General features: G+C 51.7%; 1 protein-coding gene across 1 annotated transcript; it reads right to left on the reverse strand.

Moving 5' to 3' along the window:
* Positions 1–6008: 6008 nt before the first annotated feature.
* On the reverse strand, positions 6009–15951 carry NUTM2F (NUT family member 2F). The gene is given in 11 exon segments (XM_032164571.2): positions 6009–6665; positions 6667–6814; positions 6817–6891; positions 7235–7339; positions 7342–7378; positions 7856–8202; positions 8205–8237; positions 8686–8825; positions 9804–9932; positions 12786–13479; positions 15834–15951. Coding segments are annotated over 11 exon segments (2268 nt in total). The 5' UTR covers positions 15850–15951; the 3' UTR covers positions 6009–6121.
* Between the last annotated feature and the right edge of the window lie 6273 nt (positions 15952–22224).

Here is a 22224-nt window from a genome sequence, read left to right on the forward strand (position 1 = left end):
TATTTGTGTATATATATATGAAGACTAAGCAGCCTTCGGAAAGAAGGAAACCATGTCACATGCTAGAACATGGGGGAACCTCAGGCACATTATGCTAAGTGAAATAAGCCAATCACAAAAAGACAGATTTTTTTTTTCATATGAAGTATTTAAAGTAGTCAAAATCACAGTAGTGGTTGCCAAGGGCTGGGAGTGGGAGTGGTGATGGGGGGATTAGTGTTTAATATGTACAGAATTTTAGTTTTGGAAGATGAAAAATTTCTAAAGATCTAAATTTCTAAAGATTAAGAAGTAAGAATATATTTAACGTGTTAAGTATATTCACAATGATGTAAACATACTTAACATTACTGAACTGTATAATTTAAAATGTTTTAAATGATTTTTTTAAAAAGCAGCAGCATAGGAATAAATCTTCATGACCCAGCACTAGTTCATGATTTCTTAAATATGACACCAAAAGCACAAGTAACAAAAGAACACATAGATAAATTGGACTTTTTGTGCTTCAAAGAATACTGTCAAGAAAGTAAATGATGGCCAGGCGCGGTGGCTCAGGCCTGTAATTCCAGAACTTTGGGAGGCCGAGGCGGTGAATCACAATCAGGAGTTCGAGACCAGCCTGGCCATCATGGCAAAACCCTGTCTCTACTAAAAATACAAAAATTAGCCAGGCGTGGTGACACATGCCTGTAATCCCAGCTACTGGGGAGGCTGAGGCAGGAGAATCCTTAAAACCAAAGGCAGAGGTTGCAGTAAGCTGAGATCACGCCACTGCACTCCAGCCTGGGCAAAGGAGCGAAACTCTGTCTCAAAAAAAAAAAAGAGGCTGGGCACAGTGGCTCACGCCTGTAATCCCAGCACTTTGGGAGGCCAAGACTGGTGGATCACGAGGTCAGGAGATCAAGACCATCATGGCTAACGTGGTGAAACCCTGTCCCTACTAAAAATACACACAAAAAAAAAAAATTAGCCAGGCGTGGTGGCACGTGCCTGTAGTCCCAGCTACTCGAAAGGCTGACGCAGGAGAATGGCGTGAACCTGGGAGGTGGAGCTTGCAGTGAGCCGAGATCGCACCACTGCACTCCAGCCTGGGCGACAGAGAAAGACTCTGTCTCAAAAAAAAAAGAAAAAAAAAAAGAAAGGACAACCCATGGAATGGGAGACTATTTCTGTAAATTATATCCTGTAAAGGATTTAAATATATATATATATAAAATATATTTTTTCTTTTTATTTTATATATAATATATATCTTTTCTCTTTATTTTATATATATAATATGTAATAAATATTTATTTTATGTATGTATATTATTCACAGTAGCCAAAAAGTGAAAACAACCCAAATGTTCATCACCTGATGAATGAATAAGTTTCAGGATATCCACCAATGGAATATTATTCAGCAATAAAAAGGTTTGATGTAATGATAGATGCTAAAAACATGGACGAACCTTGGAAATATTCAAAGTAAAATAAGACAGGTGTGAAAGACATGTATTGTATGATTCCATTCATATGAAAGTCCAGAGCATGTAAAGCTATATAGAAAGTCAATTCGTGGTTACGTAGGCCTAGGGTGTAGATCGGTGAGGGGCAGGGGGTGATAGCTAAAGGACAAGGGTTTTTTTTTCTTCTTCGTTTTTTGAGATGGAGTCTCACTCTGTCACCCAGGCTGGAGTGCAGCGGCACAATCTCTGCTCACTGCAACCTCCGCCTCTCGGGTTCAAGTGATTCTCCTGCTTCAGCCTCTCATGTAGCTGTGATCACATGTGTGCCACCATGCCCAGCTAATTTTTGTATTTTTAGTAGAGGTGGGGTTTCACCATGTTGGCCAGGCTGGTCTCGAACTCCTCACCTCAAGTGATTCACTCACCTCGGCCTCCCAAAGTGTTGGGATTACAGGAGTGAGCCACTGCACCCAGCCTAGGGGTTTTCTTTTTGAGGTGATAAAAATGTTCTAAAGTTTATAGTGATGATGCTTGCAAATTCTATAAGTAGACTTAATGCAGTGATAGTTGCAAATTCTATAAATATATTTAATGTGGTGATGGTTGCAAATTCTATGAAAAACCCAAATTGTACAATTTCAATGAGTGAAAGCATACTATGTGAATGTCTTCATAAAGCTTTTATTTAAAAAATGAGCAAACGGTAGAATGTTAACATGGCCCACGTCTATGTGGTGTCTATATTGGTTTCTATTATATGTTTTCTATGTGGTTGAAACATTCCTAATAAAATGTGCATAGTTTTTTAAAAAAGAAAACACATCAGTGGACGTGAATGCAGGATGTCTTATGAATGCTCACACAGAAGCTCCCATTCCTGTGGAATGCAGGGAAAAGCAGGAGATGGGGTAGGAGTTGGCCTGGCCCAGCTAGCTCAGATGACACATGACGGTCCCAGTGGCATGACTTGGTTTGTGCCATTTGTGCTTTGGCGTTTTATTTTGGCACATTATAAAGCAGTAAAGCCTGTATACAGTCAGTTTCTATCAATGCTAATGAAGGACAAGGGGATGAAGGGATTTACCTTGACTAACCATCCACTTACATTGATTAGGAATCTTGTGATCCTATCATCACCTGTGAGATTTCTATATTGTTTGTGTTTAATGTCAGAGAATATCTTTTAATCACTCATACAGTTTATGCAAATACTGTATACGTGATAAACATCCCTACAACATGATCTTTGGAATGAACTAAGACAAAGGTAATTCTGAGGAAGGACCATGGCATGAAAGTTGGAATTCATCCTTCCAAGGACTGAGATGAGGATGCAAAATGAACCATCAGTAAATACAACCTTAGTCCGGATACATTTGCCTAAAATGAGCTCAAAGGGCACAAGTGTGCAGACAAAGCATGCTCAATGACATCATAACTCAGAATTCAGTAAAACCCAGTGTATCAGCTCCCTCACAGGGGATGTGCCAGGGTGGGGGCCACTGTTGAGAGTCTGCACCCAGTGATGGTCAGGGACTCAGTGACAATGACTCTGGCAGCCCTGGCTGGGTATCAGCCGATTGGCCAGGAGGGGGCAGCCTGGCCCAGATCCCCCAAACCAGGTGACTCTCACTAACATTGCCCAGGGCACCAAGACCTGAAAGACATCATGGGATGCTGAAATTAGAATCAAAGTGCAGCTACAAAAGGGCAGCCACCTGGAGCAAGTCTATCCTGGTAGCTGTCAGAAAGCACTGCATGTTCACTAACGGGGGCCAGCCTTGCTCACATTGTCAGATGGAGTTTCTCAGGAGGCCATGGCTTCTTCAGGGATCTGTCATCCAGTGGTGAAGGGAGGAGGCAAACCTGCCTGGGGCCGCCCCAGCCGCACTGGCTCCCAGGGAGTGACCTGGCTGTGTGAGCAGGGAGGCCAAACCCACCGAGAGCCTCAGCACACCCCCAGCACTTGCCGTGAGCAAGCTGCATGGCTTCCCCAAGCGTGGATATGACGATGTCATGTGTGTTTACAGATTCCCTTGCACTGTGTCCCACAGCAGTCCTGGTTCATGTGTGATACACTGCGCTTGGGGTGGAGGTGTGCTGACAGTCATAAAGAGCCAAGCCTTTCTTCATTCTTTCCCATGGCTCTGATACAGTTTCCAGATACCAGTCAGGAAGGAATTTCCTGAGATGATGGACATTGTCCTAGTCACATAGGGCTGCTAGGACAAAGTATCATAGACTTGGTGGGGGGGGGGGTGCATATTAAGAAACAAAATGTATTTGTCAGTCTGGAGGCTGGAAGTCCAAGGTTAGGGTCACAGCAAGGTGAGGTTCTGGTGAGGGCTCTCTTCCTGGCTTGCAGACGGCTGCCTTCTCACTGTGTCCTCATGTCAGGGAGAGAGAGAGAGCGCTGAGATCTCTGCTTCTTACCAGGGCCCTAATCCCATCATTAGGGCCCCACCCTCATGGTCTCTTCTAACCCTGAATAACTCCCAAAGGCCCCATCTCCAAATACCATCACATTAGGAGTCAGAGCTTCAACACAGGAATTAGGGGGGGACACATGTTAAGTCTATCAGAGCCCCCCAGTCAGCCCCACTGTGCCCGTTTAGGGGCAGATTGTAGGGCTCAGGCGGGACACAGAGGTGGAGGAAGCATAGCTTCTGCCTCTTGGAAATGGCTCAGCCAAAACAAGGACAGGGACAGTGGGGCAGAAAACAGCTAGTGGGGTAAACCAGCAGAAGCCCCGAGGTGTAACTAAGCCAAGGTATCACTTTCAGACTTAGGTGGGGAAGTTGGCTGAGCACCCACACACACCAGATTAAGGACCACGTTCCCTTCAAACACAGCTCACTTAACATTCCTAAACCCTGCAAAGGGGAGGTGTTACCTTGTCTCCTGAGGATGGCCCTGAATGTAGAGGAGTCACGGGAGCTGCCCACATCACCCACCAGTGACTCTTCTCTCCCCACATTTTCCCTGAGGGCCTGATGTGCACTGAGCTGGGGAAGCCCTGCCAAAATAAACTCTCCTTCCCAAAGGCCAAAGAGGGCAGCAGGCCTCCGACACTGCCCTCGTCCAGCAGAAGGGACGGGGCAGAGAGGCATCTGTCCAGCTGCTGTGTTCCGTGGGTGGATGGGGCCGGAGAGAACCCAAACATGGCTCCCTTTGTCACTTGGCAGAGGGGCCAGGCCGCCATATACCAGACAGCTTTGCCCCATCAGCCTCTGCTGCTGGGCCAGCTCCCAGCACCATGACCACAGCTCTGCATGCAGGCAGTGCTGGGACCAGTGCTCTGGCAGTCACAGCAGTCCTGAGCCAACAAAGGCCCTGGGGAGGAATCAGAACTCAGACTGTGGAGAAGAAGGTGTTGGCCAGGAGGGAACCAGGGCAGGTGCCAGGTCCTGTCCATGCTGGGATCTGAGATTCTGAGAGGTGGGTTAGGGGTAAGGGGGGCAGAGGTCAGCCACATGAGGTGAGGGGAGTTCAGCAGAGATGAGGAGGACTGGACAACCTGAGAAAGAGCAGAGCGTCCTCCCCAGCCTCAGTCCCTGTCCTGATGCAGTCCTCATCTCACTTATAGACTCCGGAAGTCTCCCTTCAGTGAACACCTGGCCGCCAACTCTCAGGGCACTTCTCAGACAGCCAGTGCCACATCCCAGGCAGCCCCTGCTCTGCCCTTGGGGTCTGTGCCTGGCAGAAGGGTGACTGACCCTCAGCCCCTCTTGGCCTGGGCCCCAGCTCCCCCTGGCCCTGTGACCAGCAGACACACCCACCATGGTGTGGAGGAGGAATCATAGGTGTGGGGGGGCTCCATGCAGGACCCCGAGGGCCCCTGAGGCCATTCTCTGTGGCCACAGCAAGAAGCATCTGCTTCAGCCAGTTGGACAAGACTCTCTCCTGCCCAGAAACAGGCAGAGGGACTTCCCCTGCTCCGCGCCCCTCGTCATATCCCAAACACACCCATGTGGACGGTCACCTCAGTGTCTCCCCTCAGCCCAGTGCCTGCACTCCTCTTGATGAGGGTTAAGCAGGAGCGGCCACCTATCTCCAGGTCCATGTTGCAGGCGGCTGCCTTCTCCGCAGCTCCCACCGAGTAGAACAAAAGCCAGCCAGCTCTCTCCATCCCAGGATTTTCCAGGAATACTGATAACAATGGGAGGCACCGAGAAGCCTCCCTAAAGCAGGCGGGGCCTTGTGAGTGGGTGGTGGGAGGGATCAGGGCTTCCTCAGCATCTGTCAGTCCCCGGAGCATCTGAAGGGTCCCCCTATACTAGGAGGAAAGAGTAGAGCTGGCCCCTGTGGGTTCCCAGTGCCTGGCCTCTCCCAGTTCCTCAGCCCTCCCTCACAGACACCCTCCACGGAGCAGCACAGCACCGAGGGCAGAGGGAGCAGCCCCGAGAGCATTTTCCAACACAACTACATTTATTCACATTTACACACAAGGCCCCCAAGGCACTACTTCCCACCCCCCAGGCCCTCACTTCTCGCCCTCCCCATTCAGCCACCCTCTCCCTCCCCTCCCTCCCCTACCCTCCAAAGCTAAGGCCCAGCAAGATCAGCACTGGAGGAGAAGCAGCCTTTGCTTTGGGTGCCATGAGGGTCCGAGAGTTCAGAGCCTCACCCTTGGGGATTGGCACCAGAGAGCCTGCCCCATGGTGGCCCCTACTGGCTACGGTGCCGCTTCTTCTTCCTCCTGGAGACCAAGGGGTCACCCTTTCTCTTTTGAGACTGTGAGGGTCCACCCAGCCCCCAAGCCAAGGATTGCTCCCCAGAGACCCTGAGCCCAGGCCCTGGGTTGGGCGTCTTTTCAGCAGGGGATAGGCTTCCAAAGAGAGGTCGCTTCTTGGACTTGGTGGCAGGAGATGGTGCTGGGCTGAGGCCTCTTCTCTGACCAGATGGAGACTGAAGAACTCCCTGGGGTCCTCGCCCTCCTGGGCTGGGAAGGCCCAAGGAAGGGACATGGCTCTGGGACAGCCTCCAGGGCCGCAGCCTATGGTGGGAACCCACGACATAGACCATGCCAGGGAGTTCCCTCTCCTCACTTGACGCATTAGCCAGCCTGCGTGACTCCCTGACAGGAGACCCTCCAGGGAGATCCAAGGTGTCCTCGGTCCCCAGGCTGGGGCAGGTGGGTCTGTGGTTCTGGGGAGGAGAGGTTGGCCGGGCAGCCCTCAGCCCGGGGGAATCCTGATATCCCAAAAGCACAGTCTTTGGACCAGGCCATGCCAGTGCGCACTCTGCCCTGTCGCTGAGGGTCCCGGGCAGCCGTCTGGGGTGGGGAGGTTTCCACGCTGACCCTTTGTGGGGGGTCAGGGACGTCTCTCTCTGCTCCTTGGCCAGCTGCAAACTTGGACTTGAGTCTATCTGGGCCGTGCCATGACTAGGGGCTGCCCTCGCACGCGGTTTCTCCTTCAAGGGTAGGAGGCGCTTCTCTCCACTAGCTGTGGGAGGAAAGGGGGCACTTACTGGCGCTGCCCCAGGTGTGAGCAGGGCCCAGGATGGTGGAGACCAGGGCACTTGGGCTGGAGGCAGGGAAGCCTGAGGCAGCTGGGCTTCATGTCAAAGGGAGAGGGTGTGGCTCTGCTGGGCATCCCGTTAGGCCTCACTGCAGCTTGCATCCTGACTCTCCTCCCTGGCTCCTCTCCATCCTACTCCCTCTGAACCTGCATCTTCCCACCCCAGAGTGGCTCCCCAAGAAGCTGAGCATCCCCAGCAGGGTGGGGTTAGACAATCGGGTGGGCCTTGTGTGCCGGGTCCCTCCTGCCCTTGGGGTACCTGGGTTCCCCTCCCTCCGCTGCTCTACCTGGGCAAGGGTGAGTCCTTCCTCCTGCTCCAGCTCATGGCTTAGGGCCAAGAAATCCATCTGTGGATCTGGGGAAGCAATTCTTCCAGGAATCGGGGGTGAATGACGGCCTCCACCTGGAAACAGAAGGAAGAAGGCATGAGCTTCCTGGGCAGGGAGTAACCTGGAGCCAAGGACACCCAGAGGAGAGGCAGAAAACGGGGAGGGCCCCGTCCCCACCCTCCTGGGGCTGTTTCACATCATGGCGACCACCAGCTACACACACAGACCACAGACCTGGTAGCATACACACATACAGACAGAGACACACAAACCACACACAGACACACAAACAGATCCATATATGACACAGGAAAAGACACAGACACAAGTAACATACACATTCACACCCACACAGACACACAGTAACAAATCACAGACACAAACACACAGCAACACATAGACACACACAATCACATACACAGACACTCAAATCTACAGAAACACACCCACCCGCCCCCTGCTGAGTAGCTAAGGAACAGAGCTTAATTCCAAGGGCCTGGGAGTGCCACCCCCCTGAATCCTACAGACCCCAGCACTCCAGGCAAGCCCACCTTAGTGACAAAGTCTTCGTGGGAACACAGCTTGTCGATGTAGCTCAGGAGGCCTGGGTCTGGGGTCATCCCATCCTCTTCCTGCGGCTGCCCTACTTTGCCCTCTTCCCATTGTCCCTCAGGCTCCCCTGTGGCCCCAAGGTGAGACCCCAGCAGCTGCTCCATGATGTCCACATACTCCTGCACCACTTCTGGGGGGATCTCCTCAGGGACCCTGGTCTCTGCTGGCCTCTGGGGCCTGGGTGGTGGCAGGTGGGCCTTGGTCTCCTCTGGCCTCTGGGGCCTGGGTGGTGGCAGGTGGGCCTTGGTCTCCTCTGGCCTCTGGGGCCTGGGTGGTGGCAGGCAGTCGGGGCCTCGGGGCCGGCCTTGCTGGGAAGGTGCACTGAGGCAGAGAGGGAGGAGGCTGGGCATGGTGAGGGCAGCTGCTCCTGCTTGCACCACACAGGGGAGGGCAGGGCTTGGGGATGTGAAGTGGGTCCCAACTGGGTCAGGACCACCTAAACCACAGCACCCCCGGAGGAGACGCTGCAGGAGGGGCACATCTGGGACAGCATCGCTTGGGAGGAAGTTTGGAGCCACTGATAATGCCAGGTACTCTCCCCGCTCATCCCTGCTTCCTGGGCAGAGCATATGTGGAGTTTTGGACGGGCGAGGGGACAGAGCAAGTAGGAACCTTGTCCCAGTCAATACCCAACATATGCTCCCAGAAGCCATCCTGTTGGAGGGAGCAAATCCCCCTCTTGAAGGGAAGCATGGGGTGTGGGGACAGTGGCCTCCCTTGGCCCCTTTGGCCTTTGCCATGGCTCTTGTGGGAATGTGGGAAGCTGTACCTGGCTGCTTGACCACCTCAGGGGCAGGGAGTCCTTGAGGTTCAAGCCTCGGCGGGGCTGGAGGAGGCAGGCACTGGGGCCCCTTCATCCACTGCGACTTCTGAATCTGCATCACCTCCTCAGCCTCAAACTCCAGGAACCTGGGGGTGAAGGAGGCCCAGGCCATGCTGAGAAGGTCCAGGCCCCCTACCCCCAGGACCAGGCAGTGGCCAATGGTAGGGATGGGAAGGAGTGCCTCGGGTGGGCTGTCCAGGCCCTCACTGGGTCCAGTCTCCCAGTCCCAGGAGGGAGCTGCTCCCAGAACAGAACCACAGTTCTGGGCTCACCCTCCCTCACTCGGCCCCTGCAGAGCCCATGGCGTCAACGGGGCTTCCTGATTCAAGTCAAGGCCACGAGGTCCAGGAGGGTCCCGGGGACCCCTCCTCCAGGTTTCAGCTGTCCAGGGGTGGGGTTGATGGCAGAAGGCATCAGGGATGATGCCCAGATGCAGGAGTCCTGAGGCTGGAACTATGGGCCCCTGAAGGGTAACCCGGGAGCACGAAGCCGGGGAGACCCCTGGTCAGGAGGAAGCAAAAGCTGAGCCCAGAGGACAGGGCCCCTTTCCCCTGAGGCTGCTGTCTGTCTTCATGGAGGGGACTGCCCAGGAGCAAAGGCAGTCAGGCCAGAGAGGGGTCTCATGTTGTCCCGGGTGCAGGTCTCCCCTGACCCAACTCCCTGGCCAGGCTGGGATGGGAGAAAACCGACTTCTGGCCACTGCTGTGAGGAGCCTGCCCCCCACTCTGTCTATAGTCAATAGCACCCCTTCTCCCAATCCCCACAGCTGGAGGTGACCCCCTTTGGGCTGCGATTCTGGCTGCTCCCACCATGACCTCCAGTGTTAAGGCAGGGTTGGCCCCAGGCCAAGCACCTCTTGGTGCTTCCCAAGAGGGCAGGACAGAGACCCCAGAGCACCCTAGGTGGCAGGAGCAGCTTCCTGTGGGAGCCAGGGGCCCAGGGCGTCCTGTGTTTGTCCACACCCTCCTCATGCTCCAGGCTGAGAAGCCACCACGGCCACTGGGCCTCTGTCACCCACTCTTACCCTGCCACAGGGGCCCTGTCCCCCATGACCCCAGACTCACTTTTCCGCCATCTCTTAGAAGATCATCCGGTCAAAGTTGCTCGTGTGCTGCCATTCTTGCATGGCCTGCCACAGTCCTTCCTTCAGTGTCATGGTGGGCTACTACCGGGTCAGGGATCGGAGAACTGGGCTGTAAACCAGTGCAGTCAGTCCCAGTCTATAAGCCCACCCTCCATCCTGAGCCCACCTGGTCCCAACACCCAGCCTCTGTCCTCCCCAGACCTGTCCTGCCACCTGTCCTTGTCCTGTTCTCCCCCATGTGGGCTCCTCAGGCCCAGGACACGCTCCCAAGATCAAACATCAACACAAGCTACTGAGTGGCCTCTCCGACTGCCTGAGTCCTCGGTGTTATGATGTTGACAAGTGAACTCAGTACTGTGGGTGGAACATGTGTGTCCCCAACATTCCTGTGCTGAAGCCCTCAGTGCCAGTGTTTCGGTATTTGGAGGCAATCAGGGTTAGAGCAGGTTATGAGCGTGGGTCCCAGTCATGGAATCTGAGCCCTGATAAGGGCAGGAGGAGACACCAGGGCTCTTCCTCTCAGCCACAAGAGGACACAGCCAGAGGCAGCTCTCTCCAGCCAGGAAGAGGGCCCTGACCAGACACCCAATCTGCTGTCACCTTGATCTGGGACTTCTGGCCTCTGGAACTGGGAAACATGAATGTGTCTTGATAAAGCATCCAGTCTATGGGATTTGATATGGCAGAGCCTGAGCTGACTGAGACCCCATGCACACAGAATGACCTGGGAGCGAGGGTTAAAGTGCAGGTTCCAGGGCCCCAGGACTGAGCATTTAACCAGCTTCCTGGGGACTCTGGAGCAAGGCAGCCCCTGGGGACACAGCCTCAGGGTCCTGGAGCTTGAGGAGCAGGAGCACACGTCCAGAACCAAAGGACAGCGGTGTCCAAGCTCAATGCATGCAGACCCTGTGAGCCTGGGGCGGCTCCGCTATGAGAATCAGAGTCCCCAGTGCACCAGGGCTCCACTCCAAGGGGGGATGCAACCAGTTCCAGGGTGTGGGGGCAGCGAGATTGTTGAGGAGGAAGATGGGGCCGCCTTCCACCTACAACCCAGGCAGGGGACTTCCCTAGGGGAGTGGCCAGTGTGTTGCACGGTGGATGTGCTCAAGCTCCTGTTTGCTCATCAGCGGGAAACACAGGGTCACAGAGGTGCCGCAGGGTGGAGAGAGGCAGGGACTGGGAATGAAACCACAAACTCTCCCAGATGCTGACGTTGCTGCCTCAGAGTCACCACATTCCACGGCTCTGGGCTGCTGGGCTCATGGTGCACTCAGAGCTATCACTGGAGCCTGTGGCTTTGGGGAGCGCTCTCTTAGATGGCCTAGTCCTGATAATGACAGTAATGGGGACAGTAATCGTAATTGCTGTCATGTAATGTGTCATAGAATGTGCCAGGTACTGTGCTACACATGTCATATGTGAGCTCAAGTCATGTCTTTGCCATCCTCTGAATGAAGCACCATTGTCCTTTTTTCTAGGGGGGATTGAGGGTGAAGATGCAAATACCTGCCCAGCATCGACCCTAGTGCAGGGCCCAAGACCATCCCCCTGTGCAGGCTCCACCACCATTGTGCTAACTGGACCTCAGCAGAACAGTGTGGGTGTGTGCCAGGTTCCTGATGGGCCCTTCCCCCAGCCCCATATGATGTGCCCCTGGCCATCGACACTCAGTTCGAGGGAAGGCACTGGGGTGTACACTCAAAGACCTAAACCCAGGGTGGGTGCGGTGGCTCACGCCTGCAATCCCAGCACTTTGGGAGGCTGAGGCGGGTGGATCACAAGGTCAGGAGTTCAAGACCAGCCTGCTCAACATAGTGAAACCCTGTCTCTACTAAAAAGTATAAAAAATTAGCCAGGCATGGTGGCGGGTGCCTGTAATCCCACGTACTCGGGAGGCTGAGGCAGGAGAATCGCTTGAACCCAGGAGGCAGAGGTTGCGGTGAGCCAAGATTGCACCATTGCACTCCAGCCTGGGTGACAGTGTGAGACTCCATCTCAAACAAACAAACAAAAAAGATCTAAAGCCAAACTGTGGCTCACGTCTCACCAAGAACCCTCTCTGACCTGGGTCTTCTGTAAACATTGTTGTGAAAATTATTGAAAGTAAAAGCCGGGAGCGGTGGCTCATGCCTGTAATCCCAGCACTTTGGGAGGCCGAGGTGGGCGGATCACCAGGTCAGGAGATTGAGAGCATCCTGGCTAACACAGTGAAACCCTGTCTCTACTAAAAATACAAAAAAATTAGCCGGGCATGGTGGCGGGCACCTGTAGTCCCAGCTACTCGGGAGGCTGAGGCAGGAGAATGGTGTGAACCTGGGAGGTAGAGCTTGCAGTGAGCCAAGATCGCGCCACTGCACTCCAGCCTGGGCGACAGAGTGAGACTCCATCTCAAAAAAAAAAAAAAAGAAAGAAAGAAAAGAAAAGAAAGTAATATTGGGGCCGGGCACGATGGCTCATGCCTGTAATCTCAGCACTTTGAGAGGCTGAGGCAGGCAGATCACCTGAGGTCAGGAGTTCGAGACCAGCCTGACCAACATGGAGAAACCCCATCCCTACTAATAAAAAATTAGCCAGGCATGGTGGCACATGCCTGTAATCCCAACTACTCAGGAAGCTGAGGCAGCAGAATCACTTGAACCTGGGAGGCGGAGGTTGTGATGAGCTGAGAGTGCGCCATTGCACTCCAGCCTGGGCAACAAGAGCGAAAGTCCGTCTCAAAAAAAAAAAAGCAAGGATTGGCTGGACTCACAGGACAGTGACAGGCAGTTGACATGAGGCCCCTGACAGTCTGTCCTGAGCCGCAGCCAGATTAATGTTGCTGAAAATGTACCTCCCCATAGTGCAACCCATCACCCTCACAACCGCCCTGCAAGCTACCCTGAACAGCCTGACCTCCTGTCCATCCAGCAGCCTCTTTACATGTGAGCTGCAGGACAAGCTCCGATGCCCCGAGGACACTCACATTAGGAAGCAGGAAAGCGCTTCAGTGTCAGGACTCTGGGGAAGGTGCCTCCAGGCCAGAGGCTTGTAGTGCTGCCAGAGTCGGAAGTTCTCATAGACACTCTTGGGGTTACAGGGGTCGTCTGGCGGCGCCCTGGCCTGGGAGGGAGCCAGGCTGCCCTCTCCATGAGCCCCTTGTGGCCATGGCCCAGCATTCCCTGGGGACACGATGGGGGCCACCTGGGCAGCCGGTGGTGGTGCAAGAGGAAGGCCATGGGACCAGCCTCCCTCACAGGCCTGGGTGCCACCAACCACCTGGGCAGATGTAACGGGCACCCCAGGAGCAGCTGCCAGGAGTAGGGGAGGTGGACACACGACACCTCGGCAGAGGGCGCCTGGAGCCTGCCAGATGAGGGGGGCCTGAGTTAGGACCAAGGTCTGTGCCTGAGGGGCCTTCACAGGCCCCACTTCTGTCCTCATCTGGACAAAGACGTTGGAAGCCCCGGCCCCACGGGGGCCACGGCCATCCTGTCCTGCCACCAGAGGTGTGCCGGGGAAGGTAGACAGCACCAGAGGGCTGCCTGGAGGAACCGCTGCAGTCACAAGGGGCAGCCCATGTGCTGGGCTGGGAGCGGGTGTGGCGAAGGGCAGAGCCGTGAACACAGACAGGGAGGTGCCAGGGTTCATGGTCATGCCCGGTCCCAGCACTGGGCATGCTGTGGAGACAAAGGAAAGAGATGAATGAGATGGGGTCTCCACCTCCGCACTAGTCACTGGGGAATCAGAAGGAATCCCAAGAGCTGAGGGCGTGTGACAGGGAAACTATGCAGCTTGCAAGTGTCCCTGAGGGTGCATCGGATGCTCTGTTCCTCCATGGGAGAGTCGCTCCACTAGACAGCCTGGCCCCGGTCACCAAGACTCCCTGACCTTTGTCTGCCAAGAAGAAACAGCCGAGACTTTGCTGTCTCTGAGGGTCTCCCTCGGGTGTCCCTGGCAGCCTGCACCAGCCTCACAGGCATCTCCCATGCCATGGGTCAGGGATGAGTCTCTCAGTGGCTTGGTGCCTCTCAGCGTGCTCAGCAGGAGGTGAGGGGCCTAACCCAGGGCAGTGCTCAGCACTCAGAAGGCCGACAGGAGGCCAGAAGTTTCCGAATATTATGGCCCCATCTCGTCTTCAGTCTTCCTTTTCCTGAAGCTCTTGTAAACCCCTTTCTTTCCTAGCTCAACACAACAAAAGAAAACCACTGGATAGGCCAGGCGTGCTGGTTCCTGCCTGTAATCCCAGCACTTTGGGAGGCCGAGGCAGGTGGACCACCTGAGGTCAGGAGTTCAAGACCAGTCTGGCCAACGTGGTGAAACCCTATCTCTACTAAAATACAAAAATTAGCTGATGGTGCATGCCTGTAATCCCAGCTACTCAGGAAGCTGAGACAGAAGAATTGCTTGAACCCAGGAGGCAGAGGCTGCAGTGAGCCGAGATCGTGGCACTTCATTCCAGCCCAGGTGACAGAGTGAGACTCCATCTCAAAAAAAAAAGAAAACCACTGGATGGAAACTCACCCAAGCCAGCGCCCTAGGAACCCTGAAGATAATCCATAATGCATCACGCCCAGCATGCAAGTGATTGTCCTGGCACCACCCACACAAGTGTTAAATAGGGGTCAGATTCAGGCCACCCATTCCTCAGTGCTCAGTGGTCCCAGCTGCCACTCAGGAAGCTCCGTTCCCAGGGAGCAGATCTGAGAAGCAGTGGTGGAGTCCCCTGAGATATTGTCATTGTGTAGCCAGCAACAGCTGCACATGATTAGAACACAGCCAGCAAATGATCAGCAGCAGGGCTATCAGGGGAGGTGTCTAGGGATTTTCACAGCTGCTGGTCATGTTACAATAGGTAGTGGGACAAGGAGCCCATCTCTGGTCCTGCTCCTTTGAGCTCCCAATAACTGAACATAGTGACCAACCAAGAACCAGGGGTTCTTGGGCCACAGGCCAGGTGAGGCAAAGTTGTCTGGAACTCATCCCTGTTCACTAGGACCTCATGCAGTCTCTAGTCAAGGGGAATAAGGGATACAGCACATGCACCTCATCAGTCAGGACACACATCCTAATTTGAATAATAATAATAATAATAATAGGAGTGTCTTCCTATTTGTGCGCTACTCTCCTTCCTCTACTGAAAAGGAAACCAGCCTTTTCAGACCCTTCCACTGAGAACCAGCAAGAATCCACACCTGTCCCCTGTTCATGAGGTAGTATAAGTGGAATGGGGCAAATTCTTCATCTCCACACAAACACAAAGTGCAGAGGACAGGCCACGAGCTAGCAGACAAGAGGAAGTGGGTCTGAAGACCTGAGCTTCCACAAAAGGGCAAACGATTCAGAACAACCCAGGAAGCCCAGGCCCTGTGTTGCCTGAACTTCCCCATCTGTCCCCACCTCTGTTAAATCAAAGCCAACGGCTACCTGAACTGATGGAGAAGCCAGCTCTGGGGAGGGAGCTGAGAGGCTCTGGGCTGTGGCAGTTACAGTGGCCCCCAGCCTTGCCCATCCAGAGGCTGTCACTACATGCTCTATCACAGCCAACCCACCCAACAGTTTTCTGGCTGAGACCACTTCTCCCCACTCCTCCCTAAGAACTAGAAAACTCCAGTCCAAATCCCTCTAAACACTATGGAAGGGCACCTTCCAGGTGCCTGAAGACACAGCACAGGGCTCAGGCTTGCCCGTCATTCTCCCTGGGCCACCAGCACAACACGATCCCACCACTCCCTACAAACACAATGACGTGATCTGTCCCCCTCTAGAAAGCATCAATCCATCCACTCCATCCTTTCCCCTACACGGTGTATTCCCCCAGCCATCTTGGTCCACCTCTAAGGAGCCGTCCTCCCTAACCACAGACTCAGGGTGCCATGGCCATCCCCAGGTGTGATGTCCTTGGGGACATCCAGTGCTCCCTCCCTCCTTGACATCAGCCCTATCAGCTGTCCCCAGGGGCAGTTCAAATTTGAATTCCTAAGGAGTTGAGGCATGGCAGACTCAGATAATGCCCCAGTCCCTACAGGTTCACCTCCATTTGAAGCCATCCCCTCAGGCTGGGTACTGACCACCACTGTCTGGCAGCTTCCGCAATGAAAAAAGTCAAGGGCGGGACCTAGAGAGTGACCTGACTCAGCAGATACTCCTGAGTCCAACTGAAGCAGGGAAAATTTGAATGTAAATAGGTTTGGAACACAGGACCCCAGGCATTCTGCAGAGGGGGAGGGGCGGTGGGCAGCTGGGCTTGGCAGGGGTGGGGGACATTCTGTGAAGGGCTCTGGCCAGTAGGCAAGAACCTGAGGTTCCCTTCCAACTGGACGGCAGCAACACAGATGGTGTGCGCCTCTTTAGGGACTTTTAAATTGTCCTTCTGACTCACAGCAAAAGCTTCTACCTGATGTCCCCTTTACTTCCATTCTTTATCAACAGACCTACTTTTGTGCCAATCAACCCATGCTCCTTCCCACTTTGGCTCTTTCCCACTCTTGATGAATTTCCACAGGGGCCGCACTTACTTAACAAAATTCAGAACACGTTTTCAGTCTGAGAAACACAGGGGTTCTTAGGAAGGCAAGGGGACCGAGTGTTTGAAATCAGAATGGTCTCAGCAGATCCAGCTATTAGGTGGCTGTGTGCTCATCATTGTTTAGGAGGCAATCTTTGTGCCCCCAGGTCATGTATGTTGCTGGAATCTGTCCACACCAGTAGGCCAGCCTTACTTCCCATCCCCTTTCTTGGGAAGACTCAGTCCAGGAAAGAGTGGCTATGTGACCTACAGCACCGAGACCAGAAATCCTTTCATTTTGTTTCCCAGCATATTGTGCTGGTGTTAAATGTTTATTTTGTATCTTTACATGAGTTTAACTTAACTAAGCAATACTTTTGCATGGTTCCAAATTCAAATTGTGCACAGTGGCATAGGCAGTGACCAGTCTTCCTCCCACCTCTTTTCTCTGGCCACCACATTTTCTTTCCTGGAGGAAACAGGTGTTATCTGATTCTTTTTCATCTTTCCAGAGATATATTATGCAATCAAAAGCATAATGAAGCTATTTTTGCTGTCTAAAAATATTTTCAGGTTCTTTGGGTAAAAATTAATATATTAATATGTTCCAGTATTCTTCTGATATTTGCAGTGACTGTATTTGTCCCAGTAATGTGGTTCCTCTCTTTATTTCTGTAGGCAAACTGCTAGAATGAGAAGTTGGACTGTTTTTTAAAATTAAAAATACATGAAAGAACATAGTGGCCAGATTTAGCAAGTATGAATAAAGAATACCAAGTGGAATTTGAATTGAAGATAAACAGTGAATTAGTTTTTACTATAATTATGATCCATGTGACATTTAGAGTACACTTTTACAAAAAAAAAAAATCTGTCCTTTATCTGTACTATTCACATTTCACTGAGATCTTGCACTTTATCTGGTAACTCTTCCCAAAAAAGTATAATATATTAGGCAATTATTGTTAACTCTCCACTGTGAGAGTGAGAACTTGCAGTAAGGAGACTCAAGTGTGAATCTTGGCTGCACCACAAAAAGATGCTGCACCACAACCATTGCAGAAAACAATAGCAGGCTGATTTGATGAAAGGAAGTCAGGAGTAGCCATTATACCCTTCTCGGCTTCCAGGTTTAGTGGCAGTACGCACAGTTTTAAGGGACAGGAGGGCAGAACACCGTCTTTTTCTTTCCTAACATAAAGTGGCTTACAATTCCTAGAACTCTGGTTTCTCCAGGAGTTAGAAATCCACAACCCATGTCCATTCTGAGACAAGCAAGCATGCTATCCACCAATGTCCCATCCCCATTCCCATGCATCCCCTCGCATGTGTGAATCCTGGCTGGCCTCTCTCAGCTCATTGCTGTCCTCATCTTCATCACAAATGTCATCACATGTGGTTCTCAGCATGGAAATCATTGTAGCCTGTCTTTCAAAAAACTTCATTCTCATTTTCACACGGAGAATTGCTGTTTATCAGCGTCAAAATGACAGGAAAGAGCACTCATGTTCTGTGTTGTGAACAAGGGGAGTGTTAGGAAACTGGTCAAAGGAGATGAGGAGTGAGTACTCAGAGCACAGCAACAAAATCTGAGACACACACGTCACTCCGTGCTGGGCAGCAGTCATTTTGCACTGATGGGTGGGTGTTGGGGAAGGGAAGAGGCCTTCAGCCGGACCAGTGCACAACTGTGAACATTCACTGAAACACACCCTGTTGGCACTTAAGCATTTGCCCCTTTTGAAGACATTTGGACTCAAGAAGGCAGAGTTGCAGAAAATGTAACAGGGGCCACACTGCAGAGGCAGGTGGTGGATTGCAAGTCTCAAGCCCAGGGTTCTCCCCTCCTTGCCCCAGTTGTAGGAAAAAGTCATTTCCTAACTCCTGTCCAATATCCTCATGAGTTCTCGGTTTTGTCCCAACTCTAAACCTGAATGGTCCAGCGAGCATTTCTATGAAATGCCTCCACAGTGGCCACTGGGAGGGGAGTGACCTCCACACAGTGACTGCCTGTCTGGGTGCTCCCAGGCCTTTTGTCCTCTGAGCCAGGGCTGCCTCCTTACACGCAGCTCTCTTCCGCTGTGCAACTCTACTTCGATCTTAGCTGAGAAGATCAACGGAGAGCAATTCAAGCAAAATCATGGTAAACTTACCAAAACCAAAACAAACCAAACAAACAGTAAACACTTTGGAGATCTTTCTGAGACTCGATCTTTTATCACGGGGCAAAAACTTAAATGATTTTCAATTAGTAACTTCATCTAAGAGGGATGTTGAGGCAAAATATCACACTCAGGCACTGAAGAAGGGCAGAATTCTTGGTTGCTTCCTCTCTTATCAAGTCAGTCAGCTGATGCTTTCTCAAGATGCTCATGCATGGCTTTGATACAGGATTTGAATGAGTCTTTTTCTGAGCCACTGATAGAAAAAGTATACTGTGGAACAGTGTCTTGTCTCAGTTCTGAAATCGCTTCTGTATGTGTTTGAAGTCCTAGACCCCAGGAGGAGAGACAATCAAATTAGCCAAAGGTAATCTGTGAAGACTGGCCATGGAAGGTGGTGGCTAAAAGTCCTCTGGTCCCTGCTCTGTGAGCGTGCTCACATAAAGTCCTGGGCCGCACTGACTGCTGAGAAAGAACCTCTCAGGGCTTGGATCCCCTGTTCAGAGGACAGATGCTCTTCCCCCAAATCACGGAACGGTAGAGGAATGGCGGCTCCATGCTGTGTTTGGTAGAGCTCTCAGTCTCTGCACTTGAGGCCCTGGGCCATCGTAGACGTGAAGGCTCTTCAGTGTCATCACGTGGAGACAGATGATAGGAATCCTGCAAATGAGCAGAAAGGATCTGATGATGAAAATTTCTTCTGAAGATATTACAAACTCAAGTCAGTGAGTTGCTTCTCTATTAGTTTTCTTTTTCTTTTTTTTTTTTTTTGAGATGGAGTCTTGCTCCTACCTTGAAGTGCAGTGGTGTGATCTCCTCTCACTGCAGCCTCTGCCTCCCGGGTTGAAGCAATTCTCCTGCCTCAGCCTCTCGAGTAGCTGGGACTACAAGTGCGCGCCACCATGCCCCGCCAATTTTTGTATTTTTGGTAGAGACGGGATTGCACCATGTTGGCCAGGCTGGTCTCGAACTCCTGACCTCAGGCGATTTACCCGCCTCGGCCTCCCAAAGTGCTGGGATTACAGGCGTGAGCCACTGCACCCGGTCAGACTCGCTCGTTTCTAGGAGGGACGGTCTTGGAGGCTCCAAGGAGGAGGCGTCGCTAGCCCCAGGAAGCGCCCAGGTGCAGCCTCCCTCCATTTCCCCATCTCCTGCCTGGCCCTCCCAGGGCGGGCTCCAGGCCTGCCCCGCGCGCCTGCGCACGAGCCTCGAGGCCGGCGGGGTTCCAGCGCGCAGCCAGCCGCCCTCAACTGCTCCCAGCATCGGTTGCCGGTGGTTCTGGACAGGGAGACGGCGCAGCGCGAGCGGAAAGGGCGGTTGCCCAACGGCCTTCGCTCTCATGGCGTCCTCCGTGGTGTTACCTAAAAATAAAGTTATTTGTGATTAGAAGGTAATCGCCTCCTGGTCAGGCTTCCGCTGGTCAGCAGTGTCTGCGGGGCGACCCCATCCTTGTGGGAGGGCCTGTGGCTGCGCTCAAGGCGGGAGCGGTCCTTAGCGGGGCCCTGCGGGACGCCCAGGCCGCACTCCTTTCCCTTGCTCGCCTGGCCTTGAAGTGAAGGGGTAAGTTTAACAATGCAGTGGTAACCCCAAAGTTTCTCTCGGCCGTGCAGCGCACATTCCAAACAATGCAAAACTCTTTCCTCAGCAGTTGAAACGTGATGCAGTTCAGCAAAGAAGTAGCTCCTGTCCTCGTAAAATCAGTGAAGTTCCCACGGACGACCTCATTGAGTGAGTTGTGAAGCTTGTTGACTTAATCAGAATGATCAGCCAGCATGCGTGTTCTAATACGCTCGTTTGTCAATGATATGAAAAGCTGAAAAGTGGAATAACAGGCCTTTACTCATAGTCTGTTCACTTGGTAGCACAAGTTGGTTGTGGAAGCAAGAGTGTGGCCAAAGTCAAGAAAAGCTTCTATAAGAATCGCTTACTTATGTGGAATTTAAATAAAAAGTAGTGTGTATCATTATGTGTAAATTGTAGACTACACATGTATTATATCTAAAATTTACTGCACACACGTGTGTATCTTCTTGGGCAGTTGGTCAGTGTGTGTACTTAATGTGAGAAAGATTTGTTTTGCATTTTGGGGGGTGTGAGATTTGTGGGGGTGGCTGTGTGTATGTGAAAATGTGTTTATATGAATGCTTAGTTTAGAATTTGTTACGTATTTAATTGGTGAGAATCTAATATGTATTCACCTGTGTGGGTTGGTGGTGTCTGTATGGAGATTGCAGATTAAAGAAGGTCATAATTGGGCTGGGCATGGTGGCTCATGCCTGTAATCCCAGCACTTGGGGAGGCTGAGGTGGGCAGATCACTTGAGGTCAGGAGTTCAAGACCAGCCTGGCCAACTTGGCAAAACTCCATCTGTACTAAAAATACAAAAATTAGCCAGGTGTGGTGGCATGCACTTGTAGTCCCAGCTACTCGGGAGGCTGAGGCAGGAGAATTGCTTGAACCCAGGAGGCGGAGGCTGCAGTGAGAGGAGATCACGCCACTGCACTTCAAGGTAGGAGCGAGACTCCATCTCAAAAAAAAAAGAAAAAAGAAAAGTAAAGAAGATCATTCATAACTATTCATAACTGCTTTTGTGAGAGTGCGTAGGGTGAGTGTTTATATTTGGAGGATATGAGGTGTAATATATGTATACAAGAAGAATTGGGGTTTGATATTTGTGATTTGGGTTGTGAAGATGTGTTTTCCATCAGTTTTCTCAAATGAATGTTGGGGATTTGTATTTGTCTGATGTTTGGCAGATTTGGAAGAATTATCTTGTTGTGCATGTGGGCAATAATAGAGAAAGTGCTTGTGTCTATTTTTGTGAATGTACACTGTGGTTTACATATTTGGGGAATGTAGGAAGACCATTTGTGTGCTTAGGATATGTTGCATCGTTGTGTGTGTTTCTTTTCACGATTTTCAAGGGTTGTGTATGGCCATTTCAATGTGTGAGGGCAGATCCATGACTACTGGGGGACTGGTAGAATGAATGTGTGCAGTTGTGAGGTGGAGTTTGTATGATTCTGTGTCTTGGAAAATGGAGGAGTTATTTCTGTGTGAGCATTTAGAAGTGTGATTACATATGTGCAGGTATTGTGGGACTATGTGTATTTGGGCATATGAGGTGGCATGTTTGCATATTTGTGGCATGTTAGTTAATCACAGGTATATTTAGGTCATGTAGGGAACTCCGTGAGTATTGAGTTTGTGTGTGTGTTCAAGGGCATGGCAGTTTAGATGAATGTTTTGTGGAGCTATGTGCTTGTATTTTTCAGTAAGTGGTTATTAGTGTTATATATTCTGGGAATGTAGTATATGTGTCTCTGATAGAGAGATGGGGTTCTGTGTTTATACAGAAGAGTGAGAGAATTGAATTTATATGTATTAGAGGTATGTGATATGGTTATTGGTATAGTACTTGGCGATGTGAGAGACACTCCCCTCGTTTACAAAGCAGTGCCCAGCTGGTTTGTGCGAGTGGAGAATATGGTGGACCAGCTCCTAAGGAACAATGACCTGTGCTACCGGTAAGCAGTAAGATGTGTTTCTTCATAATGTCCTTTGTCATGGACTCCCAAAGTGCTGGGATTAGAGGCGTGAGCCACCGTGCCTGGCCTTCCTTAGGTAATTTGAACCAGTTTATAACAAAAATTTTAAAACAGACAACAACAAAGTAGAAGACAGACCACCACATAGAAAGTAGAATGAAGTTAAAATTCTGGGCTAATACAATTATGCTGGCTAAACATTGTTAG

The sequence above is a fragment of the Hylobates moloch genome, unplaced genomic scaffold (genome assembly GCF_009828535.3).
Source record: "Hylobates moloch isolate HMO894 unplaced genomic scaffold, HMol_V3 SCAFFOLD_10, whole genome shotgun sequence".
Lineage (NCBI taxonomy): Eukaryota > Metazoa > Chordata > Mammalia > Primates > Hylobatidae > Hylobates > Hylobates moloch.